The sequence below is a fragment of the Macrosteles quadrilineatus genome, unplaced genomic scaffold (genome assembly GCF_028750875.1).
Source record: "Macrosteles quadrilineatus isolate MER2022 unplaced genomic scaffold, UCM_ALF_1.0 Scaffold_54__1_contigs__length_841927, whole genome shotgun sequence".
NCBI classification, from domain to species: domain Eukaryota; kingdom Metazoa; phylum Arthropoda; class Insecta; order Hemiptera; family Cicadellidae; genus Macrosteles; species Macrosteles quadrilineatus.
In genome coordinates, this window is record NW_026542647.1 from 393,886 (window position 1) to 421,458 (window position 27,573).

General features: G+C 38.1%; 1 protein-coding gene across 1 annotated transcript in view; it reads left to right on the plus strand.

Moving 5' to 3' along the window:
• LOC128981877 (VWFA and cache domain-containing protein 1-like) overlaps positions 1-27,573 on the plus strand; it is a 55,263-nt gene that overhangs the window by 17,252 nt on the left and 10,438 nt on the right. Inside the window, exons 11-18 of the mRNA XM_054400850.1 lie at positions 7,836-7,999; positions 9,813-10,005; positions 17,656-17,902; positions 19,006-19,235; positions 20,394-20,608; positions 21,696-21,911; positions 22,287-22,516; positions 26,975-27,111. Coding sequence (XP_054256825.1) covers positions 7,836-7,999; positions 9,813-10,005; positions 17,656-17,902; positions 19,006-19,235; positions 20,394-20,608; positions 21,696-21,911; positions 22,287-22,516; positions 26,975-27,111 — 1,632 coding nt within the window. The remainder of the gene's footprint in view (positions 1-7,835; positions 8,000-9,812; positions 10,006-17,655; positions 17,903-19,005; positions 19,236-20,393; positions 20,609-21,695; positions 21,912-22,286; positions 22,517-26,974; positions 27,112-27,573) is intronic.

A 27,573-nucleotide genomic window follows, 5' to 3' on the forward strand; every position in this document is an offset into this window, starting at 1 on the left:
GCCAGGCGCCCACTAGGCTCACTGAGCTTAAGCAGCCATTTTAGGGCGACATGGTCGGTTATCGCAATGAAGTGGTAGCCTTCGAGATAAGCCTTGAATTTCCGAACAGCCCACACGAGAGCGAGACACTCCTTCTCGGTAGTTGTGTAGTTCTGTTCGGCCTCAGAGAGTAGCCTACTGGCATACGCAACGACCACTTCTCGGTCGTTTACACTCTGAGTTAACGCTGCTCCCAGGCCATAATTCGAGGCGTCGACCTGGAGCACGAAGGGTTGGCTGAAGTCGGGACAGGCGAGAATCGGGGCCGTCACCAAGGCGTGCTTCAGAGCTTCGAATGCCTTAGTTTGTTCGGGTCCCCAGAGCCACTTGGCGTTCTTCTTCAGCAAACCTCGAAGCGGAATGGTTACTGAAGCGAACTTCTCGACGAATCGCCGATACCACGACGCAAGGCCTAGGAAACTGCGAAGTCCCTTGACGTTCGTGGGTGCGGGGATATCCTGAATGGCGCGGACCTTCTCAGGATCCGTGGCAATTCCATCTTGGCTCACGATGTGTCCCAAATACTTCAGCTCCCTACGGGCGAAGTGACACTTCTCGGGGTTTAAACGAAGGCCCGCCTCGCGTAGGCGGCGAAAAACAACCCCTAGAAGTTCTAGATGTTCCTCGAATGATGTTGACACTACCACAAGGTCATCAAGGTACGCGAAGACCTTCGGCTCCAGCGCAGGCCCGATGACTCTATCCAGAAGGCGCTGGAAGGTGGCACCGGCAGAGTGTAGGCCAAACGGCATGACCTTGAACTGAAAAAGGCCTAGGCCTGGCACAGTGAAGGCGGTCACGGGGCGACTGTCGACGGCCAATGGCACTTGCCAGTAGCCTTGCTTCAGGTCCAAGGTACTAATAAACTTGGCCTGCCGGAGCTTCTCAAGGATGGCGTTAATCCTAGGCAGAGGATAGGCGTCCTTGATCGAGGAGTCGTTCACCCTGCGCATGTCGATGCAAAAGCGGTATTTCCCAGTCGACTTCCGGATCAACACGATCGGAGAGCTCCATGGACTCTCGGATGGTTCGATTACATCATCCTTCAGCATGGCAGCTACTTCATCGTTGATGACCGCTTGCATTGCAGGGTTACGAGGGTAGTGGCGCTGTTTGATCGGGACAGCGTTTGGTTTGAGCCGGATGACATGCTCAGTCAACGCCGTGGGTCCCACAACAGCATCGAAGAGAGGAAGTTCTTTCTCGAGAAAATTCTGGAGATGTCGTTCTTCCGTTGACGTCAGCGGTTCCAGTGTGCCCGTCGCACAAGGAAGAGTCGTGGTCGTGTCGAAAGTGCCATCGTGGTTGACGTTTATTCGTATGAGGTTAAGGTTTCGAATACACCTCATACCCAATACGACGTCCGTGGTGAGCCCAGGCACAAAATAGGCTCCGAGTATGAGGTTTTCACCTAAGATCTGGGCCGGGATGTGGTACTTCGTCTCAATCCGACAACGTGTACCATCAGCCATCCTCAGGTCCGCCGAAGATATCTCAGGTTTTACCCCACACTCGTCGAAGTGACGAACAACCTCATCCCCGACGAGGTTTACAACTGCTCCGGTGTCCAACAGAGCTTGGAATCTCTTCCCCAGGAGCGTGACGTCGACAAAAGGTCGGATGTCGGTTGACTCTGACGATTTTCCAGCCGACACGTACGAGGTGCTCACGTAATTGAGCTCGGTAGAGGTCGTAGGTGGCTGCGCTGCGGGCTCAAGTGATCTCACGATTCCTGAGCCCGATTCGGTAAAGGCCCTTATGTACTGGAGCCATGAGCTCCATTCGTCGGAGGTAGTGCGGCCACGGGACGTGGGCTCAGGCGACCTCCTGCGGCCTGAGTCCGTCTGGCGTTTCCCGCGCGACAACCGCAGCTCGTAGTGGCCACTCCGACTTGTTTGCAGTAGTAACACCGCAACACCTTCGGCTGATCGCAATCTCGGAAGACATGACCGCGTGCATCACAATTCCAGCAGACTGGAGGGTTGCGGTTACTCGATGGTCGGGATGGATTCGTAGACGGTAGGCCCCGGTTTCTATTATTAGGAACGGTGGCTGTCGTATGCTTTGGCTGGTTACCCCCACTCCTTGCAGGGTAATCACCAGTGCGGCCGGTCTTGGGCGAGGTAGGTTGCGGTTTACGGTCGGGCTCAGAATAGTCCATCACCGCAACATCGACGAAACGGTCCATTCGACGCCTGGGCGTGTAGGCCGTCTCAGGCACCAATGCTTGAGCGACCGGAGGGGGAGGGCGGAACAGCTTACGCTCCCGTAGCAGCTCCTCGTATTCGTCGGCTCGCTCGATGAGGTCGGGTAGCGTGACAAAGTCATGACGTCGTATCATGAACTTGTATTCCGGCCTCATGTTCAAGTACACCAGGTCGATAGTTTCCTGGTTAGAGAAAGTGCCGCTCCGTCGGATCAGGGTTGTCAGGGCAATCACAAAATCTTTAAATGCCTCTGTTTCACCCTGAGTGCGCTTCCGTATCTCGTCATCCAAGTGGCGATGATAGCCAGCAGGGAAGAACTGGACCTCGAATGCCCGCCTAAAGTCGAGGAAGGAACGCCACATCATTTTGTTGTTCCTGTACCAGAGGAGAGCTTGGCCATGTAGAAGCGAAGGCAAAGCCTTCAAAACGTCCTCTGGCGACAGAGAGTAGGCCTCGCGCAGCTCCTCTAGACGCTCCAGAAACGAAACCGCATCTCGTCTGCCGTCGAAGCGCAAGTTCCACTTCCGGACCTTGTCACAGAGGGCGGACGACGTTTTAGCAACGTCATCAGGTCGGTCATCACTCCGTAGGACATACGAAGACCGGACACCTCCATATCCATCCCTTGGCCGAGACGGGACTGTGTATCGGGAGGTTAGCGGGTCGATCCCGTGGACTGGAAGCTCGGCGTAGTCCTCCTCACGTCGTGAGCCCCGCTGTTCGAGGTTCAACACCTCGGCTAACGTGTGCTCTAGGCTGCGCATGTCAGCATTGGGCGATAGGCCGAGCATCTGCCGCATGCGGTCCAAAGTGTGACGTACCGGATCGGCATCAGAATTTTCCGGGAGCGAAGACCTCGGAGCGAAGTCGAAGGCATGTCGAGCGTCAGTCAAGTTCTCCAGTCCTGCGAGTGAGGGTTCATGTGATGCCGAGGTGACCGCAGCAGGTGGGCTCTGACGCTGGAACGTAGCAGGGGGTAGGCCTACGAGTCCATAGGTACCGGGTGGTCTCCACGCAGTAGGCTGAGGCATTGACCCCGTTCGGTAGTCGAAAGGCGATGGGCGTGGAGTAGGCTCCTGCATCGAACTCCGGGCCTGGTTATCTAACACCTGGCCAGTCGTAAACACCTCCTCCTGGGAGGTTGGAGAAGACGGTGCACCAGCGTTGCTTCGCCAGTACGTGCAGAGACGTTTGCGCATTTCTGCCAGTGTACCATGTGATGGCAATTGGTGTCGCGCCATCTCCACCATCAACTGTTGCTTTGACAGCTCATGTATCCAGCCGACACGTGGATCATCCGTTGGGTAGAGCGGAGCAGTATAGCCGGTCGAGGTCACCGGTCGTGTGTACACCGTTGACGTAGTAGTAACTGTTGATGCACACGAGCAGGTAGGGATAACCGATGACGTAGTCACCACGGCCCCAGCCATGGTTAGAACTCCTGGCGTCGTTGTCAAAATTTCAGGGAGTGAGTTAGGCATAGCTGCAAAGTATTAGTGCACAACAAGACAAACAAATTGCAAAAATAGTTTAAAAGGCTGAAATTGATTAACAATTATGAAAATCCACAATAGGCCTATTTAAATTCAGGCCTAACGTTAAACAGCACTAAATAAGTCCAAACAAGACAACTTTAAAAAAAAAATTTTTTTTTTTTTTTTTTTTTTACAGCCTAAGTCCCAACTAGGTACTCAAAACCCAGAAAATTTGTTAAAATAGGACCAAGTCCAAACTGCTCCAAAATCCAATAATAAAAGGCTAAAATGCAATAGGCTACTATAAAGTAAACGTTTTACCTAAAATAAATAGGCTATCACACAAATAGGCTAAAATATTTAACGCTAAACACCAATAGGCCTAGGCTAGCAATAGGCTACAATGACGAAACCAGAAAATATGTAGGCCTAAGCTACCTAATAAACTAGAAATGCTAGGCTAGAACGTTAACGTAGAATAAAAAATAACAGTAGGCCTAGGCGAATACTTGTAAGGCTAGAGCGGTTAACGTAGGCTAAAATCTTACAACTCGACGTCAGCTGCTACAGCGATCTTAGCTTGAGCTCACCAAGTACTATCAGACTATCCAATCACTGGTCCCTGTTCGGGCGCCATTTATGTGACGTAATTTTCCTGGCGGACGACAAGAGGGAAATTACGCCACCGGTAAGAAAACGAGATCCCAGGATTCGCCCTAGTCTGGTCGCGGGGAGTTTCCCAGGAGTCGATAGTGATTCGGATAGCCTAACTTTGATAGCCCCGGTTGTCAGAGCTCGAGACGAACGTGGCGGGTTACTAACCACCCAACTAGAAATCACCACTCTAGCCTAGGGCTTGTGGGCAAAATAATAATTTTGACTTGACTCCGTGGGCAAATATCTAAATGACACACTACTAGCTAACTTAACAAATCAACAAGTAAGCTAAGTAGTCACTCCGCTTACCTACGGAGTTACGTCGTCGACCTGAAACAAACAAGGTTAGTACAAGATAGGCCTAACCTAGCCTAACTCCCACAGAGTCTGAATTTACTAAACAAGAAAACGAGTTGGCTTAAGTTGCCCAAGTGAGACACGAAACGAGAGAAAAAAAAACTGAAACTAAAAATAAAACTGCTTCAGGAGCTGATACGAAAAAAGAAAAACTAAAACTTCAACTTCCCCACGTGTTCAACTTAAGCAAACTTCTGCAATAATTATCAAGCAGAAACCTGTCTGCTGGGGCCAACTTCGGGGCGTTCGGGAACTTTACAAAGGGGTTTAAGAATTTAAAAAGAAAGTCCCAGATATGGATTACGAAACGTTAATCGAAATGATCTGTCACCAACTCCGATACTTTAATTAAATGAGTTGGTTAAAGCGTATGACGAGGTCTGCGAATCAGGCCTAGCCTATGAACTTCGACAAAGTTCTGCCGAAAGAAAAACCTAAGTTGTCTAAGTTTTATTGTACAACTTACCAAACGAAGTAGTAATACTGTAAAAAACGATTTTTCGCGCACTCGATGCACCACAGAACTTACTGTGACTTTTACGACGAAGTAGTAGCACGAAAACTCTTCAAATCGAAGACGAAAGGACGAATAATTAGCGAATGCCTCAACAAAAGCCGGGAATACGAATGACCAAAACTTCACAAAACTTCTTCTTACTTCACCTTCGTCTCAGAATCGAGACGAAAGTTAAAACGATTCCTGATTGGTCAACGAGTTACCGAAACAAAAAAACTGGCAGCGAAGGCAGGCGCATGGCAGCTTTAACAGGCTTACAGCCGCGTACCGCTCAAAGGTGACCTCGCTGCTCATCTTCTCTCCCGTAGCCCGGCCTCAGACGCAGTCGAACAGCCAAACAACCAAACTGACACCAACGTCGTCTGCGGTCTTGGAATTGGAGGTTAGGTACGACGTCAGTTTAGTGTCGCGACTAGGCTTACTCAACAGCTTATGTTTAGCTGTTTAATGTTCGTGGTCTAAATCGTTATATTTTTACCCCCCTACCCATTTGACTCGTTACACAAAACTTTTTAGAAAATAGGCCTAAGTACATATTCACTTGAGGTTACAGTTTAAGGTGAAGCAAACAACAGATTTGCGAAATAAAATATATCATTCAATACTGTAGGCTTATCTCTAGAGGTGGGGGTCTAAAAGCACTTTTAACCAAAACCCACAATGGTAGGCCTACAAAAAAAAACATCACAGTCACCAAATCAAGCCTTTGTTAAATCTTTTTCCCAACAAGCCTACACTTTAACTGTAACCTCAGAATAAGTACTTAGGCCTATTTTCAATCTAATGACAATGTTTGTCTAATTTTTAAAGTTTTTAAGTTGTTATTTTAAATATTTAAGTTTGTATATCTTAACCAAACTCAAATCAATTACCTACTAAAGTACACGATTACTCAATATTAGGGATGGACAAGATTGAATTTTTAGTTCGAGACGAGACGAGATTTTTTATTTCTCATAAAATTTCGAGACGAGATCGAGACGGGATTTCCCTTCACATACACAACGGGAAATGCACATTCAAAATTTTTACCTGATTTTGTAACATTGTTAGATGACTGTTTAAATACAAAAATAATGATAATATGCAAGAATATTTACAATCTTTTATTAAAAAACATCAGCATAACATTTTTTTATTAATCACGCCTAACTTATTAAAAATGCCTACGATTAGGAAACATAGTGATATCAGTTAGGATAGAGTTCAACTTATCCTAAAATAAAATAAATCATAAAATAAAAGCAATATTAATTTTTATAAAAAATAGTTACTTGTTTTGACTTTTTATAGTAATACAGTAGCGTCCCGCAAACTCGGCGTAATGTGGACTGGAAGGGTGCCGAGTTTGTGAAATGCCGGGTTATCGGGAACTAGGGTTAAAAATAAGAACAATACAATTGGTAAGCTAATTAACTACCTCTTTTATTTATATTTATATTACAAGTCAGTATTAAGTCATCAGGTATAGTAAAAAAATCATTTGTACGAGCTGAGAATGATTTGACTTTAGCTGGCTTGAGTCCATGTTTAACTCGGACTCAAAAAATCACTAATTTTCTGAGCCAGATGATGGCCGAGTTATCCAGACTGCCGGGTTATCGAGTGGCGAGTTTGCGGGACTCTACTGTAAAACATTCCTCACACTGCTTACACTTAACAAAACTTCTCAAATGTTATTAAAGTAATATTATTAAAATAATTAGAGTAATATTTACATTTATAGAATTAATTAAATAAGAACGCCTTCGCAAAGGAAACACAACTACAACACGCTCCTGTATTGCGGGTATTGCATTGACTTTCTGCAGGCGTTTTTAATTTTTTTTAAATTTTTTTTTTTTTTAAATTCTCGTCTTGATCAAAATCTCGGCCAAAAAGAAATCTCGTCTCGTGTAACGAGATTTAAAATTTCCCGAAATTTTGAGACTTGACCATCCCTACTCAATATGTTTGCGCCTGTATTAATTTGAGTACTCGTTCACATTATAAAATATGTTCCCATACCACGTAATCGCGCAACACACACACATTAATGTTATCAGTGATAAGTTATCATCGTCAGCTTGGCTAACGTAATGTTTGACGAGCGCCAGCTTGTATTCATTGCCCGTGCCTGAGCGAGCAGTTGTAGCGTAGCAGTGTGGGTCATGTGGTCGGTGGGGAAGCGAGACATAGAGAGAAGGAATGTGTCAGTGAGAGCGATGCAGAGTAGGCCGCGGGGCGAGGGGGGAATTTGCGAGAGAGAGTGCAGATAGAAAAAAAATCCTACTATCACGCGCCTACCGGCAGCTCACATCAACTACTTGCTCCCGAGACCTGGCTCCCATCCCATAAGGATGGGATGTCTTCTGTAGGTATATATAGTCAAAGATATTAACTAATACATGAACAGTTAAAGTAGTTGCCTACCCTCTGTGAGAGAAAATGTTTATCTTATTTTCGATTAATTTAAGGTAGCAATATTATTTATTTTTTATTTTAAATTTGTGTACAATAGCTGCAGTTTGTTTGTATGTTGCATTAATTAATCTAGTAACAAAAGTAAATAATGTTATTATCATAAAACATGTTCTTTTACAGGATATGCTCTTGCTCACCCTCTGCTAAAGCCTCCTTCCAACTATCTTTTTGAGCAACCTATTGCCCAAGACATTGGTAACTTTGAAATCAATAAATTGTTTGGGAAGGTCAGGAGTGTCATCTTCCATAACATTAGTGGAACATGGAAACTCAACAAAGAACAGGTAATGTCTTAGATGAAGTATACAAATATTGTGTTTGGTCTCTATCTGTTCTTCTACTTATGCAATTATCTTCTCAAACACATAAAAAATAATTAACTGACAGAATAAGAACAAAAATTACAGCCTGGTTACAAAACATAAATACACTAAAAAATAATACTTAAACACACACCTACACTTTACCAGCAGACAATTATTCCCCGGTTCCATCTTCTACAACTACACTTGACCAGGCAAGCGAGACAGAGACTTGTCACTCCTCTACACCAAAGGGTCACCACCTGGAGAGCTATGCTGCTTTTCATGACTGCCCGCCCATATCACCAGCGATAAGTGGTCAACAAAGTGAGAGTGGTAAAAAGCTGAGCATTAGGCTAATGCAAGTTAATGTATGTTGATGTTACACAGTTAGTTTTACTCTAAGATGAATTTGGAATGTTGTTGTGTTAAATTACTTGATAACAATGTTACTATTTTAAGTATTTACAGATCTCCAAATGGTGATGTTGATATTTTCCTGACTAAATTTGAATATGCAAAAAAAAAAAAAAAAAACTAAAAGATGATCAAAAACTCCCTATTATTGCTGGTGATTTCAACATTGAAATAGGTATTGGATGTGAAAATAATACAGTTTCCCTTAGATTGTTAAACCTTCTACGAAATTTTAATCTCTTTCCTTCAGATAATCAACCAACTCGCAATAACTTCTGTATAGATAATAATAATTATCAATTTTAACATGTTCACTGCGGCTGCTTGATGGCTGACTGCTGCCGGTGGCGCAAACATCTAGTGCGCTGCTTGGACGAGTGCGCGAAAACGTTTAAATTTAGTTTCATCCATATGAGAGGCATATGCTACGTCCCAGTCGTTGTGGACGTAGATTTACAAGAACCCAACAGATAGCAGCACTAAACAATACTGCTAGCAGGGGTGAATTACCCGGATACACCATAAAAATGTTTCAATAAAGCGGCCAAGCACAACTTTGAGGTTAGAATCCTTCCACAATGCTACAGTACATTTATTAACATTATTCTACTGCATGTCATTAGATCCAAGCCTAAATCCCAGACTACAATAAATTTGTAACCGTCTCTACCACCAATAAAATAGTCTGATCAGAAAACGATACAAGATTGAAGTATATCACTGGCACAAGAAGCGGCAAGCGAAAGAATGTCTCACAGCAGTGGCTAACCTGGCAGTGGATGTAAACAGCGCTTTGACTAGTATACTCGTCGTGCGCCACTGGAAAGCGATAGCAGTGACGAGATTACTCGTCATCTGTAATGAACGTGTTAATAGGAATCTGTTTGACAACATCACATTGGGAGATCACTGTTTTTCTGATCATTTACCACTTTTATTTAATATAATGTATTCTGCCACCAACTCTGTGAGAAGTAAAATACAACCTGGCAGTACATATATTAGATTACAAAAAAAAAAAATGCAAATGTTTTCTCAAATGCATCTCTTAAAATAAGTTGAAATAAAGCTTTTATTTTCATGAAAGTGGCTATTTAAATTTAGATATATTGTACTGTAAACACTGAATCGCCTTGTAACTATATATAACAAATGACGTGTCCTATTTCTTTTATAAAGATCAATGGAAATAAATATTTCTTGTTCTTATACTATACTATAATCCAAGAATATATGAATAAAGATTACTGTCTGCCGTCTACACAAATTAAAAAGGAGAATTATTTTTGTTTGATATTTATTCAGCTTTTTCAAAACTGATCCAAAACTCCGATGTATGTAACAAGTCTGTGGTTTATATCATTAGTCTGATGTGCAGGTGGCGTATAGTTGGCAACATCTATCTGCAGCTCCGTACATTGTGATACTAAGAAGCAGCAGTCCTCGTCACACTATCCGCTGGTCCTCAGCTGCACCACCCCCAGTCCAAGTGTCACTGGCCTACCATAGGCTAGATCTGGCACCTGTACCTCCCAGACTCTGTCGAAGCTTCAGACAACTGGCTTCCCAAGGTAATATATTCAACAGCATACTTGGGCATATTTGAAATGCGGTTAAAATTATTTTTCTAATTTCCAAGGAAGATTCGTAAGGTTCTTAAACAGGTCAGTTGGTAAACTTAAGGAATCAAATTAGTTTGAGTAGACATATATATAACCCTGCATAAGATCCTCATTGAAATATTATAATTTGTTTTCATAATATTCAGGCAGGTATGCTCGGGTAACATGATTTCTACAATGAACAGGGTTGTCAGCGGCCGGGAATTCCGGGAAAATCGGGAATTATGCGTGAATTTTAACAGCCGTGAAAAAACCGGGAAATATGCGTGAAAATCGTATTATTCAGTGAAGTTAATTGATACAGTTTTTTCAAGTAATTTTAATAGTTATAAACCGTTTTGCAATACTTTCTTGATTGATTTTATAGTGAACCAAAATTTACGGTTTACTGGCGAGTGGCGATGGTTCGGAAGAAGCAGAGGGTAAGTTGGATGTACACTACCTACCACCATGAATAGGCCTACGCGGGAAGCCGACGCCGCCGGTCGCCGGAAGCAGACTACATTGTGCTGAACTGCAACTGACTTCCATCCAACTTAGTGTTAAGATTTATTTGATTCTGATATTATCTGGTGATACAGTACCTATTTTCAGCGATTATAGCCAAAAAGCCTTTAAAATAAATGTGTAGTAGTAGGCCTACAAGTTATTTTCCAACCCATTCCAAAAACTACAAATATTCCTAAAATTAAACGGCAATCCAGCCGGTGCTCAGGAAGCCTGAAAACGTCTTAAAGTCTTTTTTATTCTTATTCAATTATTATAATTATATCTCACACAAGACTAACAAATTAAAAAAACAAGGTCAGGAGTTGAGTCATAGTTATATACTGTAGAAATGTGGAGAGGCTAGGCATGTTGGTATGGATTAGGCATTCCCTGGAATGTAAGTCGTGTAAGCGGAGATGGACTGTCTTAACTTCTGGCATGTTTAATGCATATCAATATAAACAAGGGCAGAGTGATGTCATAGCTGTACTGTAACTTCTGGTATGTGTTTTTGCATATCAATATAAACAAGGGCAGAGTGATGTCATAGCTGTACTGTAACTTCTGGCATGTTTAATGCATATCAATATAAACAAGGGCAGAGTGATGTCATAGCTGTACTGTAACTTCTGGTATGTGTTTTTGCATATCAATATAAACAAGGGCAGAGTGATGTCATAGCTGTACTGTAACTTCTGGTATGTGTTTTTGCATATCAATATAAACAAGGGCAGAATGATGTCATAACTATGACACTGTAACTTCTGGCATGTTTAATGCATATCAATATAAACAAGGGCAGAGTGATGTCATAGCTGTACTGTAACTTCTGGCATGTTTAATGCATATCAATATAAACAAGGGCAGAGTGATGTCATAGCTGTACTGTAACTTCTGGTATGTGTTTTTGCATATCAATAAACAAGGGCAGAATGATGTCATAACTATGACACTGTAACTTCTGGTATGTGTTTTTGCATATCAATATAAACAAGGGCAAAATTTTATCATCATAGCTATGTAGGCCTACTGTAGGAATGTCGAGAGGTCAGGACAGCTGGTATTGGCATGGCATTGCAAATAATTTGCAAGAAAACTGATTAACATATTACATTTCTTTGTAATGACGCATACCAAACTAGAAAACAAAGTCTGTATCGTATGTAAATACTGTCTCTAGTAGGCCTAATGTAACAAATGTTGTTTATCAAAATATTGTTGTTGTTGTTTGTTCATATCTAAGTTTTATTTTTGTTATAACTAAACCGACATAAATTTATTTTGTTTTGCAAACTTACATGTATAAGTTTATTCTGCAAAATGTTTAACTATGTTAATTTTCAACCTCAATTTTTAATGTGTGCCGAGTGAATTTTAAGAGTTAATGGATTTTAAGAACTACCTAATAAACGTATATGTTTAACGTCTGTGTTGTCTTTATTATTTACCAAAATCCGTAATTATAACTGAATTTGTTTTTACATACATCATTCGGACCTGGGTAAATTTAAGACAATCAACACAAGTTATTATTTGTCTCGTTAAACTCTGCCTTTTGAGATAGCTGTGCACAATGTGAGGTTAGGACCTACCTCTACCATTGACTTCGAATAGCATCAAGTTTATACTTTTATCTTATCTTATTGTTTTTTTTATGTTATAATAATAATTTGAAAATAGTTTGTAACATTTTAACGTATTTGTGCACAAACTCTTTTATTAAATTAACTCTACCGTGTTTCGGCTTAACCGCGCAGCTCTTGTGTACTACTGTCTACTAGCCGTTCGCAAAATGTTCGGCATTTGTTTACTTCTTGTCAATTGACCTTGACATCGGCACAAACCTCAGCAACTTCTTTTCATAATCCATCATTGATTGGCACGCGTTTCGATCGATGTGCAGCTTGTTTCGAATTGAATGCTCTGTAATACAACTTAATAGTAACCTTTTATAAGCATTATTAAACAATTATTATACACAAGTAAGAATAGTGGCCTTTATTTGAGTTTGAAACTGATCAAATGACTACTGTCGGGGAAATAAATATGTGCACTCGAGTTTGAGCCTAAATATCTCTGAGATTAATTATCCGATTTTGTTGAATCAAAAATTAAATATAAGCTGGTTTATACACTTACGCTGGTTACACTTTGCGTGGTAACAATTAAAAAAAATTCCGTTTACCAGAAAAATTTATATAGTTGAAAGATCGTAAAAAGTACCGGTTTTTAAGAATCTCTGCACTAACACTGAAGTTTAAAATTTAATTGTAAACAAACCACTGAGCCAATCTTTCTGAAATTTCTAAGGCTTATTGGTAGGTTTATTGTTAACATTTCCATGCATTTTAAAATTTTTACTCACAATAGTTTTTATGCTGCTGTTAATTTTTAAAACGTATGCTAACATCGTTAATAAGACGCTAAAAATTTCGTTCAAAATACCATCGTGTTTGTCGTGACACAAGAAATAACACCAATATGACAGATTTATAATGCGAACAAAGGTGTTTTTTAAACAGATTTATATTTGTAAACAAAAATTTCTCGCGCGACTGGCAGCTATTATAATAACAGCCTGGTGTTGTAGGCCTACGATATTTCCCAGCCGGGCGGGAGCGCATGCGAATCTGCGACGTTGCCGATGTGAACCTGTTCGCATAAAAACACCTTTATTTGCATTATAAATCTGTCATATTGGTGTTATTTCTTGTGTCACGACAAACACGATGGTATTTTGAACGAAATTATTAGCGTCTTATTAACGATGTTAGCATACGTTTAAAAAATTAACAGCAGCATAAACACTATTGTGAGTAAAAATTTTAAAATGCATGGAAATGTTAACAATAAACCTACCAATAAGCCATAAAAATTTCAGAAAGATTGGCTCAGTGGTTTGTTTACAATTAAATTTTAAACTTCAGTGTTAGTGCAGAGATTCTTAAAAACCGGTACCTACTTTTTAGGATCTTTCAACTATATAAATTCTTCTGGCAAACGGAAATTTTTTTAATTGTTACCACGTAAAATGTATTTAAACCAGCTTATATTTAATTTTTGTTTCAACAAAATCGGATAATTCATCTCAGAGATATTTAGGCTCAATCTCGAGTGCACATATTTATTTACCCGACAGTAGTCAACTGTACTAGCTTGATCAATTAATGTTTAAGGTTATAGAGTTTATAACCTCTGATAATTCTGAACAAATTATTAGCCAAATATAGTAGGGATGGACGAGATTGGATTTTTAGTTCGAGACGAGACGAGAGGAGATTTTTTATTTCTCATTAAATTTCGAGACGAGATCGAGACGAGATTTCTCTTCTCATACACAACGGGAAATGCACGTTCGAAATTTTTACCTGATTTTGTAACATTGTTAGATGACTGTTTAAATACTAAAATAATGATAATAGGCAAGAATATTTACAATCTTTCATTAAATAACATCAGCATAACATTTTTTTATTAATCACGCCTAACTTATTAAAAATGCCTACGATTAGGAAACATGGTGATATCAGTTAGGATAGAGTTCAACTTATCCTAAAATAAAATAAATCATAAAATAAGAGCAATATTAATTTTTATAAAATAGTTACTTGTTTTGACTTTTTTTATCGTAATAAAACATTCCTCACACTGCTTACACTTAACAAAACTTCTCAAATGTTATTAAAGTAATATTATTAAAATAATGAAAGTAATATTTACATTAAAAGAATTAAAGTAATATTTACATTAAAAGAATTAATTAAATAAGAACGCCTTCGAAAAGGAAACGCAACTACAACACGCTCCTGTATTGCGGGTATTGCATTGACTTTCTGCAGGCGTTTTTAATTTTTTTATTTTTATTTCTCGTCTCGATAACAATCTCGGCCAAAAAGTAATCTCGTCTCGTGTAACGAGATTGAAAATTTCCCGAAAATTTCCCGAAATTTCGAGACTTGACCATCCCTAAAATATAGTATTATGAGTGGATGTTATCAAGATGGCACCCATAATGACCCACCGCGCTGTAGTGTAACTTGTGTTGTGCCGTTCTTATAAGTATAATAGACGCCGGGAATTCCGTACTTTGTAGCCGGGAAAACCGGGAAAAATGCGTGAATTTTGTTTATAGATCCTGCTGACAACCCTGAATGAACATAATTTCTGCCGCACTATTAGACATAGACATAGACATATTTTATTTGCACATAACATTCTTTACATGTGTTGGTACATACAGAATAGGTGCATTGTCAGAGTTAAATTATCATCATCTATGGCTCATGTTGAGCAAGGTAGGAGTTTGGATTTCTCTAATTTTCTAAATAATGCTAATCGTTCTAGAAATAAATTTTCGTGGAAATTGGTAACAGAGAATGATATGAAAAAAATAATAAGATCTCTTAATCCATTAAACAGTGAAGATGCTTACGGTTTTTCAAACAAAATTGTAAAATTCATAGCTTCTTACGTTATGGAACCACTGATTCATCTTATTAATATGGTGTTTTCTACTTCAACCTTTCCAAATTGCTTAAAAATCAGTAAAACAATCCCTCTTTATAAGAAGGGAGATAAATTTCTTATTTCAAATTATAGACCAATTTCAATGGTTCCGGTGTTATCAAAAATAGTTGAATCCTGTGCTAAAGCCCAGATCTTTGATTTTCTTAACTTAAATAATATTTTAAACAATAACCAATTTGGTTTCAGACCGGGCCGTTCAACTACTTTGGCTATAGAATCGGTGGTGTCTGATATTTTGGATGGTTTTGAATCTGGTGGTTATCTTAGTGTGGCACTTTTAGACCTCAGTAAGGCCTTCGATTCGGTCTTACATACAATTCTTTTGCAGAAATTAGAATTTTATGGAATAATGGAGCACGAACTAATTTTTTTAAAATCATACCTCTGTGGAAGACTACAATTTGTTAATTTAGGAAAACATAGGTCAAATTTTAAGGAGGTCCTTGCTGGGGTTCCTCAAGGGTCGGTACTGGGTCCGGTTTTGTTTATTCTCTATATTAATGATTTGCCAAACTCCATACCTTACAAAACAATTTTATATGCTGACGACACAACCTTCATCTCATCAGCTGACAACTTTTACTCTGCTAACCAAAGTATAGAAAACGCCATTGAATTGGGTAAGCTATGGTTTGAAAGTAATTTTCTGGAAATAAATCATGATAAAACAGAAAAAATTTGTTTTACTTTGCGTAATCTTGAAGCAGACAATGCAGTTTCTGTCAAACTACTCGGAATATCCATAGACTCTAAACTCACTTGGGAAATACATACCAATAATATCATTTCAAAATTGTCAAGAGTATGTTGTTTGATAAGAAAACTTAAAAATTGTGTTTCTAAACCAACACTTCTAATTGTTTACCACAGTTTATTTCACTCACACTTGCTGTATGGCAATATACTGTGGGGTAATAGCTCAGGAGCTCACCGGGTCTTTACATGGCAAAAGAAGGCTCTCAGAATTATGTTTGAAATTCCGGATAGGGTTAGTTGCAAAGCATTTTTTGCTGAAAATAAAATCATGACACTCTCTAATATTTTCATTTTTTACAATTTAGTTTCCGTGAAAGAGAATCTGAATAAATTTGTTCCTTGCAACTCAATCCATGGGTATATCACCAGACAATCAAAAGATTTATATATTCCTCAAGCCAGGCTATCAAAATTTATCAAAAGTTATAAATATTTGCAAATAAAACTATTTAATAAACTTCCAATATATTTTAGAAATCAGGAAAGTATTCATTTGTATAGGTCAAAATTATCAGATTGGCTTACAAGTCGTGCTTTTTATTCAGTTGAGGAGTTTTTGCAGAATGTAGATTTTTCAACGCTTAAATGTGAGGCCAAGCAGTCTTGATGATTCTTTGTTCTTGTTATGGTCTTTTCCCTGTTAATTTAAAAGTTTTTATTATTACTGATGCTTTTTCCTTTTAAGATTCTTTTAACTTTATTTTAACATTTTCTGTAGAATATTTAATATTTTCTATAACATATGTAACAAAACATGTTGACCTTGTTTATTGTAATGTTTATATTACCAAACGACAATAAAGATTTATTATTATTATTATTATTATTATTATTATTATTATTATTATCAGAATATAAAAAATAAAATAGTAATGAATAAGATAATGTAAATTAACAAAATTGAATGATAAAACTATTCTAAACTAAAGGGGTATTATGAAAATCTGTAATTAAATAAAAGGCTCTGTCAATTAAAAGTTCACCTATTTTATCTTTAAAATTATTTTCACTTAACAATTTATAGTTTGCAGGGAGCACATGTACAGTCTCAGCCCAGCATATAGCGGACTTTTTTCATAAAGTTTTAAACGGTGCCTTGGAAATCTAAAAATGTTTTCATTTTGATTATTATATCTATGGCTGATTTTAATTGATTCTAGGAGGTCGTATTTAGCTGAATGAATGTAGTTTAATGATTCCAAAATGTACAGTCCTGTTAGGGTGTGGATTTTTAAATTTTGAAAAAGTTTTTTGCATGAACTACGTGGATTCCATCCTTTCTGCTTTACAAGTCTCTTGTAGTCACTTCATTGTCATGTTTTCTACTTGGACGGAGGTTGTTTTAAGTGTAAAAGTTGGCCTGTCTCTTCTATTCATGCTTCTTGCTATCCGCAATGTCTATACTTAATGATCATTTGTAAAAAAAATAATGGTCCTTGCATAAAAATACCTAAAACTATAAATTTTTCATAGTTTAACTTTTTTACGCTATTGCGAACAAGGCAAACTAATCAATACCTAGTTATATCTATTGCCATTAAGTACAAAAAAGTAGTACAGTAGTCCTTGTCAAGTTATAATGCAATTGCACCTTCCAGTAGGAATATTCAAACAGTAAAGATCAAGTTCTATTTATTACCATTGGATACAAATAAGTAGTACAGTAGGCCTTATGAAGTTATAATGCAACTGCACCAAGAGATTTCTGCAATGGTAGGGTAATTGAAACTCTAAAGTTCTATAAAGATTATATTGTCTAGGTTTTATGTATCAGTAAAACTAAAAATATGTTTTAATAATGTTTTTGAATTGTGTTGTGTTTTACAGATACTGCGAGCCTGTTTCTGAGCTCGTGGTGTTTCCAGTCACCTTACAAGTACCTGATGTCTGAACAGAATGTATCTCAGCTGAGTGTACAGAGCTACATGGCATACCTTAAGGATACAACCTCCCTCCTGGCCAACCCCGGCCTTCGACCTGAGGTGCGGCCTGAACTCATCTCTGCTGTTCCCATCATCGCTTACTGGAAAAAATTCTACATCAGCAGCAGTCTCACCAAATACATCATTCGCAAGTAAGATTGTTTTATACTGATAATCAAGTGTGGTAATACAGGCTGTCCACCAATGGGAAAACAGGAAAATCCGGGAATTATGCGTGATTTTTCGAAACCTGGAACTATGCATAAATTTTTTTTTCTACTGGGAATTTTTTAGGGATGGATGGGTCCCAAAATTTTCGGGAAAAAAATATTCCCGATTTTCGGGACGGGATTACATTTTATTCGGGAAATTTTCGGGACGGGATTTGGTCCGATCGTTGGCGATTTTGCCGCTTCGCGAGCGACGATGACGCCGCTACCGCGAGAGATGTTCACGATAGTTCCGCAAACGTAGAAAGCAAAGTCATTTCGACGATCGCGCCGTGACCGCGGAATCATACCGACGATCGCACCGTGACAGCGGAGTCATATCGACGATCACGCCGTTACCGTGAGTCATACCAACGATCGCGGAGTCATACCAACGATCGCGCTGTGACCGCGGAGTCATACCGACGTTCGTGCCGTGACCGTGAGTCATACCGACGATGGTGACCGCGAGTCATACCGACGATCACCCCGTGACCGCGAGTCATTTTGACGATAGCAATGTGACCGCAAGTCACAAGTTTCTATAGGTACCTGTAAATTGTTACCCATTTTTTTGTTTTTATAGATAGTGCCACAAACGGTAAAAATTAATTTTCTTTTTTGGTAACTGAAATACTCAAGACTTTCTTTTTACTCACAGGAAAAAATTCCGTCCCGTCCCGTCCGAAAATTGGGAAGGAATTAAAAATCCCGTCTTGTCCCGTCCCGAACTAACAATTCAATCCCGTCCATCCCTAGAATTTTTAATTTGCCATTGTACACAGCGACGTTTCTGTGACCATGGGAGACAAAAATATAGGCTACTATAAAAATGTTAATTGAATTTCATTGAGTGCAAACCTTCTCTGCTGATAAGCTCTCAACTCGACAGGTCGGCATCACCTCAGCCGGTCACTCACGAACATATCGATCGCTCCCGAATACACTTATATTTCTTGTAGTTTCTGTGGACTGATGCCGTATTATTGAAAGTGTTAAACCATTGAATACTGGCTGGTTAATGGTATGTTTGTTGATTGTTACAGGTACATTGTGACTGGTAGTGGTGCTGTGATGATGTATCCTGGTGGAGTAGTAGATCACAGAGTAGATGTACTTCGCCACTCGTGGTACCACAGAGCCACTCAGACCCCAGGCCTTGTAACTGTTACTCCTCCATACTTGGACTCTGCTGGAGCTGGCTACGTCATCACTCTCAGCATTGCTATTGGAAAAGACCCACTCAAGTTTGTTTTGGCTATTGACTTTACTCTCGGTAAGTTAGTAAAATTCTTCAGTAATATTATAAACCTATAAAATATTGTGCCATTTTATCCACAGATAAACTCTACTATTTGGTTTTATTAAAGTCCTTACCAGTACTGTCCTACTTTAGTCCTTATCCTTAGGCGTTATATTTGGCTAACCTTTTTTTATCTCTTTCTCAATCTAAATTTATTTCACTTAGAACCATTATATTTTTGAAAAAGAATATAGGAATATATAAGAATATAGAATCAGAATGTATATAAGAAATATACATAGCAAACCAAATTACACGAGCACTCTATTGTAAAATCTGGATGGAATAATGTAATCCAAGTATAGTTGTAGTTTTTGCAGTATTTACCAAATTATATATTAATGATATTAATTTTGTGTCTCAAGACTGTGTAAAATGACAAATTATTAAATGGTTTTTGCGTAGTAGTTAAATTATTCTGACAACACCATCAAAATGGATTCTTTTGTGAGCCTGACGATGGCAGAGCTTTAAATAACCAACAAAACATATATAGCAAGTTTTTTTACACAATACCCACATGTTAAGGATTGTCTGACGAGGTATGATTTGTTATTTATTAAGACAAAACATACCCCAAGTCTGAACAATTGGCAAAGCTGTAATGTTAGCTTAACATATTTTCAATTTCAATTTTCAATTTCTTTATTCATTGAGAAGTATACACAATACAGCATTTGAATAGTGTCAAAGATAACAATTATTAAAATAAAAATACAGATTAAAAAAGATAAACTATTAGGAGAGTTAAGAGTTAACTTAGTTATTTTATCATATTTAAAATTGGTCATAGCTGTAACTAATATAGTAGCTGTCATTTTTACGGGTTTAAAAAAGAAAGTTATATTTTATAAAAATTCCTTCTTATAGATAGATCTTTAAAATTAAATTACTGTGACACCTTTCAGATGACTTGTGTAATCAAAATGTTAAAACCATAGACCTAGACGGTAAAATATGTTTTATATCTATGGATACCAAATTAGTTTTGATTCCTGTCAGGTTTTTTTTGCCCACATAGCGAGTATGCCATGTTGTCAGCCCGATTCAGATAAATCCAATCTGAAGTCAAATAAATCTGACCCACAGACCCTTGCTTCTTAGTTTACAGTTTTGTGTTTTGTTGCACAGGAGCATTATACCACCTGATGGTAGAATCAATACCGTCGTGCTCTGCACCTTTGGACACAGTCCCAGGCAATGTCAAGTGTTTTCTGATGGATGATAGAGGCTACCTCATCACCCACCCTAGTCTCATTGACCCCCAGACTAAGGGAGCGGCAGATGAACAACACCATGTGACGCATCGCGAGTCTCTACTTGCCAACGATCTGCTCAATCACAAGGTTTGTCACTACTACTGCCGCACCACATTTTTTGTAATATTGTCAGATTTTGCTCGTGCCTCAAAGACAATAGTAATTAATAATGAAAATAATTTCCCCCAGCTTATGTACAAGTCTCTTTTTAAACAGTTTTAAATTATGAGCAGGTATTGCAATATTGTTCTGATTTCTAGTATCTTAAACACTAAAGGCTTGACTTATATTGGAAGGGGAATTTGACAGTCTGAGCAGGTCTGGACGGGCCTGACCGAGTCTGCCGTAAACAACACATGTAGTACTGTCTCCCCTCCAACACTAGTAAAAAATGTCTGTATGAATAAGTCACCTTTAGATGTATTATTTTTATTTTTAGTACAAAATAAATAACCTAAACACGTCGAAATGTTCAGTTTCATCCCTGCATTACGCATCATTAGAAAAATTAGATTCAACTTCAACATCGGCGTAGGGTTAGGCCTGTCTTATATTGGGCCAAAAAGTAGATCCATATTTTATCTGTACTATCTACCTAGTTAAAGAGTTTAGTGAAGTTTTAAATGCTACTGTAACATAAAAATATCATACGCATAGTCCATGTTGATTTTGTAATTTTATAATGAATGGCGAATGTTGACAATCTAAGATAAATCAAAGTATGTAACAAGAGTTCTCATTGGTCGAGAGGCGGTCTAATAACATTAAATCAAAAAGTTCCTCATCCATTTTTCAAACAGTAAACAATAACAAAAAATCTAATCAACAAAAACTAGGGTAAAATTGCTTAACTTAAAAACACAATATTAAAAACAAACTTAATTAACTTCAAAGTTCAATAACAATAAGTGTAATAACTGTATTATCAACAAAAATGCTTGGCTATCAACTCTGCTCGCTGTGTGCACTGTGACTGTGATTGTGGAGTGTGTGTGAGACTGGCTGAGCGTCCACCTGGCTTCCGGTTTTTAAGAGTCGGGTCTGGTCTGGTCGGCTGGTAAGAAAAATCTGCTTCCAATGTAGGTCACACTGTACCCACAAGTAGCTTAAATGGTTTTAAAGTATGTTTCCTCTCTTTGAATCAGATAATATATTGATGTAAATCTCCCTGCAGGGGTTGGTAGAGAAGCTGGTGTGTAGTGACTTATCCAGCAACACTGTCCAGAGGTTTTACCAGTTTAACCTGAGTCTGGAAGGAGTAGTAACCAACGTGATATCTGGTGAGCAGTGTGTCCGCTATCAGCTGACTCGACTACCTGGAACCAACACATTCCTGGCCGTAGTGAACACCACGTGTGATTTAGTCACTGCCTTCTGCCCCTGTAATACAGTAAGTAGCTGGTTTTCACATGCTTCTAATGTTTACCGAGACATGAGCCTGACATATAGTGGACATTTCAACTCACTTCATATTGTTTTGGTCCTTTAGCCAAACTGTTAATTCCTTATTTACATTTTTGCTAAGTTCAATTTTAGTAATTTGTTCGTTGTGCAGCAGTCAAGGCCGTATCTTTTTACACTGTATTTTTTAAGTTTTGGTTATGGTTATGGATTTGAGTAGCCTATGTTTATTGTGAACTTTAATAAAGTACAAACACCTTCCTAAGGAGGAGCTCATAGACAGGACTCAGGTTTGACAGGCTCTGAGGCACCAAGTGGGAAGTGCCCATTAGGTTATGCCTAATTCACGTGGTTGTTGTTACAGATTGACAGACATTGCCTCAACTGTAACCGCTTGGAGCAAAGTGAGTGTGAATGCCCATGTGAATGCCCCTTGGAGACGGGCACCTGTGATACCCCCGCAACACAACAACTACCCCCACCATGCCCTCACATATCAGAACCTTCCCTCCACATCCCCACAGCTGTGCTGTCATTGTTACCAACTGTCAAGCCGTGCTTCCCCATAGCCTGTGATCAGTTCACGTCTTACAAGTAAGATTTAATTGATTGTCTAGTTTGTGTAGACGTAATGCTGTTGTGCATAGGCCTACATATTGTCATACTGTCCATTTTATTAGCGGAAAAGTGTCTATAAAAAAAATGAAATTCCTTAACCTTAACAGTGTTGCAGAATAACATAAAAAATAATTGTAATACATCAGATATTTCCTGTACCGAAAGTATCTTTGAAAAAAGAAACTTGGAAAGTATCTCTCTCTTTCAATGGAAATACAGTAGTTTCCTTGTATTGAATGCAATCCTGTTGATTAATCGGACAAGAATACAAAACCAAAATCATGTGTCATGGGTGATGTGAACAGTTAAAAGCAATAACTTACTCAATATTCAAAAATAATTTATATTTCATTTTATTTCATATTGGTAGCCTATTTTATATAGTTTGAAATAAGATACAGTTAACCTCTCTAAACTGACTCTTACGCGACCAGGCCTAGGTCAGATAACCTAAAAGATTGGATAATGTGGACAACTAACATGTATAATAAATGTGGTATTAGTATTATATGAATGGAAAACTTAGTTTCATATTTCAATGCCTAATGCAATGTTTTTGCAAATTTAGGGAGCCCAAAACTTAAAAATTTTTGGAATAAATGTATTCCCAATCATCGGGACCAGATTACATTTTATACTTAATTTTCTTGGGACGTGGTTTGTTCCGATCGCCAACCCGTTCAGTTACTACTCGATTAATGTCGAAGTGTCTATAATCTCTATATTTTATTAACTTGGTTTCAGGTTTGTTCCTACTTGTACCTATACCTAGTATACAATAAATTAACTTATGTTATTCTAATGCCTCTGTGGTCCGTCTTTGTGGCACTGTTTTATAAAAACTAGTGATGGTCGGATCCGGATATCGGACTACCGGATCCGAGCTAGAACCGGCACCGGATCGGATCCAAAAAATTCCGGATCTTGGGCTGGATCCGGTTTTAATGGATCCGATTTTTTCAAATTTTTCCCGATTTTTTTTTTCCTAACACAAAGCTGCCTTTGTCCATGTAAAACCGATTTTTTTACTAACACAAAGGAGTCTGTGTCACTGTACAACCCCCATTCGTTTACTAACACGAAGGAGTCTGTATCACTGTACAACCCCGATTATTTACTAACACAAAGGAGTCTGTATCCATGTAAGAGACCGATTTTTTTACTAACACAAAGGAGTCTGTATCACTGTACAACCCCGATTATTTACTAACACAAAGGAGTCTGTATCCATGTAAGAGACCGATTTTTTTGTCTCTTGTTGCAAATAACTTATATGGCAAGGCAATGACTCAGTGTTTGAAGAAACGAACAAGAGGTTATCCAGTCATAAATAAATTGGATGCTGCATGCAAAAACCACGATATAGCATACTCAAGATCGAACTATAGTAAAACAACACAGATACCCTTTTGGTGGTCGTGCAACTTAGTGCATTTTATGATTTTGAAAATTGTTAGTGTCCCCAAAAAATGAGGGATTATTGGCTCAACTGGAGATTACTCTATATATATAAAAAATATATTAACCTTTAAACATTACCAATTTAATTTTAAACAGTATGATTTAAATTGGCATTCTGTTGATAACGTTTTTTTTTACCCGCCCTTATGTCAGTGTGTATCTGGATCCGGATCCGAAAATCCGAAGATCCGGATCCGAATTTTTTAAGATCCGGATCGGAATCCGGTACCGACATTTTCTTGGATCCACCCATCACTAATAAAAACCTATAATGGGTCAAAATAAAATACATAGGTAACCAAAACTGTTAAGAATCTGTTAAAAAAGATTTCATTTTTGGTCCAATTTAACTTTGAACATCAGTCAAATTATAAAACGCTGCTAGCTAACTTAACCATATATTTAAACCGACCATCACTGCATTAAAAAAAGTAGGGTTCTAAGGCCTGGGTTGTATGTCATGAAACCCTGCCTGTATTACAGGACTTTTAAATTTAAATTTACAATTCTGTAAAATTAAGTTACATAAAATTAATTTTACTCTTGTAAAATGACCTGTAATTTTTACCTGCATTATAAGTTCCTGTATTTGAACTCACAGCGGTTATTAGTTTAATATAGTTTTTAAATTATGTATGGTAGTCAATAGGAATGTTTACTGCTATTGATTGTGTGTGAATTTTTTTATAAAATTCAGTTAGGGCTAAATGCAAAGAAAAATACCACGGCGCAGCAAACCAGTAGATTACATGAATTTCAATTGGTGTGATTGAATTTTTACCTAAATAAGTTAAATATCTCCTTAAACATTATTTTAAATAAATTTGCCAAATTTGATCAAAATATATCATAAACAAGCAAACTAAACTACACCAGTATTTTCTCCATAGAAGAAAAACACTGGAATTTTCAATATACTGGTTTTTAAACTTGTAATACAGGGATTTTACCCGTATTACAGGGCCTGTAGCTTATATGAAACTGGTCCCTGGTATGGTTACCAGTAGTAAAGTAATATTAGCTTTTACTACATTTTGAAATTATACCTGTCAAAATGTCACAATGACTATTATTCTGCAAACTTGTTGCCATCAAGAATATCTCCTGTGAATAGGGCACGATTGTCAACATATCATGCGTTTGTGGCACCATCGTGATTACGTCTTGTGGTCACAGCGCAAAAACAAAATGGTACAACCCCCAATGTTGTAAAAATTACAGTTCAATAATTATTTCAACTTTTGCAATTTGTACCATAAAATATCATTGTTACCCTTCATCCACCGCTTGCTTGATAAAAGGATGTTCATAAGCTAATGGGAGAAAGTATGTGTCAGTTAAGTTTAAAGTAGGGATGGGCCGATTCCGATTCTCGATACCTCGATACCTTCGATACCAGTGGTATCGAAGAATCGCCGATACTCGATACTTCGCTTCATTGTACTCGATACCGATTCTGAAAAGTGAGGTTAATTATGTTGCTAAACTCAACTGACATTGAAGGTTTTAAAGAGTGGCACATCATAGTTTATTTGAAATACTCTGAAATCAGCTGATATAAATAATTCCAAGTTCAAAAACTAACATTGTAATAGTTTTATAATCCAAAATATAGGCTAGCTTGTCTTTGCATTTCACAACAGTAGCAGTGACAGAATGACAAAAGACAAGTTGTGTCATGTGTGTTCAGTTGACAACAGAACTCTAGTTGCCGCCATGTTGTCAGATCAAAGGCAACGTTGCCAGATGGTACAAGCATTCAATATATACATATAATAAGTCAATGGTACTAATATAACTCGCGTTTTCTAACTCGAAATTGTGGCATAGCTTACAATCTTAAAAGTGTGATATAGCTTATAACTGATTATAACCTATGCCATATTTTCAAGATTATAAGCTATGGGACAAATTCACAATTATAAGCTATGACATTATAAGATATGAGACCCCACGAACTGTTCAGCTAATTCAGGGCTTCATGGTGACTATAGGAGAAAGCCATTTAGCGGATCGTTATATGTTGTTTCTCTCTGACTGAACAGAAACAGCTGTCGTGAGTTTGTAAATGGCAAATTAATGGTTTACCATATGTTTTAGTTTTGTTTGTTTGTTTGCTGTCTGTGCGTCTGCTAGTGCGTAGTGACTAGTGAGCTGTTCAAAATGGATTGAACTCCATGAATTTTATGTAATTCTTTAAGTAATTCAAGTGATATTGAAGATGACTTTGATATTGACTTTCAGTTTATAGCTCAAGCAATATGGGACATTCATTGTCGGCCTAGATATTGGATTATGGATACTTAAACAAAAAACTCTGTGAACATTTTAGGCCTAGCCCTACCTAAACCGGTGATTGTTGTCTCAATTTAATTTACCTAATAAAATGTTTTAAAAATCATGTCTTCTTGAAGTAGCCTATCTTATTTTCCTTATAGGCTAACCTAATCTATGTAACCTTAATCAATAGCAATGCAGTTATCTTAATGTATAAAGATTAAATAAAAATAAGTTAACATGCTCCTTTATTTATAGGGATAGCGAGAGCACAGTAAGTTATGTGTGTTATTAAATGAATTTTTAACAGGTATCGGTATCGAGTACGGAATCGAGAATCGAAACCAAAGTTGTAGAATCGGAATCGGTATCGGAATCGACCAATTCTGGAATCGGCCCATCACTAGTTTAAAGTGTATTAATCACATATTCATGTTATTATCTCAGAGTCAGTAGTTCTTACTTTCAGCTTTGCATAATTAACATTTGATTACTACCTGTATTTTTTTCTTACCTTATCCAGACAAGTAAACAAGTTTTGTGTTTAGGCTTTAAGATTCAAGATTTGGGATTTGATTTCTTAAGTGTTGGTTTTTGTTTTTGTTTTCAAATTCAAAATTTCTGGTTTTGGCCATCACTATTCTGTCTGTTTTAACATGTTTTATCTCTGTAATTGATGATACAATGGTTTTGCAGAGATTGCCTGGGAGTGATAGGATGTGAATGGTGCCAACTACAGTCAGACGCAGTGACCAGGTTGTCAGCCCCTTTCTGTGCTCACCAAGCTTACTGTTATAACGGCATTCTGGGCTCTACAGGAGAAGGCCCTTCTCGTAAGTTATATCACCAACTGACATATTGTAGTTCATGAAACATTACTTCGATAAGAGAGAGTAATATAGTTACTTATTTAGCATTTGAATCTCTATTGGTAAGCCTTGTGTGTGTATACTGTTATACAGTAACACTTTAATAGTTCAAACACCTAAGAACCAGTAACAAGTTTGAATTTAGTTAAGTACAGTCCAACCTCAATATAACGAATCTGAAGGGTCCCTTCAGATTGGAGAACTGAATATTCGTTATATCAAGGATTTCGGTGAAATGAGGCTTGTTATATTGAAGTTAGGTTTGCAGGAATTTCGCTAAGTCAAGGATCAGAACCAGCATCTGTCAATTATATGTCGGTATTTGACCTCATTTAGTAGCATATTCTACAATACTTTACAGTACAGTGTTTCAATCAATCAATCAATCAATCAATCAATTTATTTATTGAACTATAATGAATACAT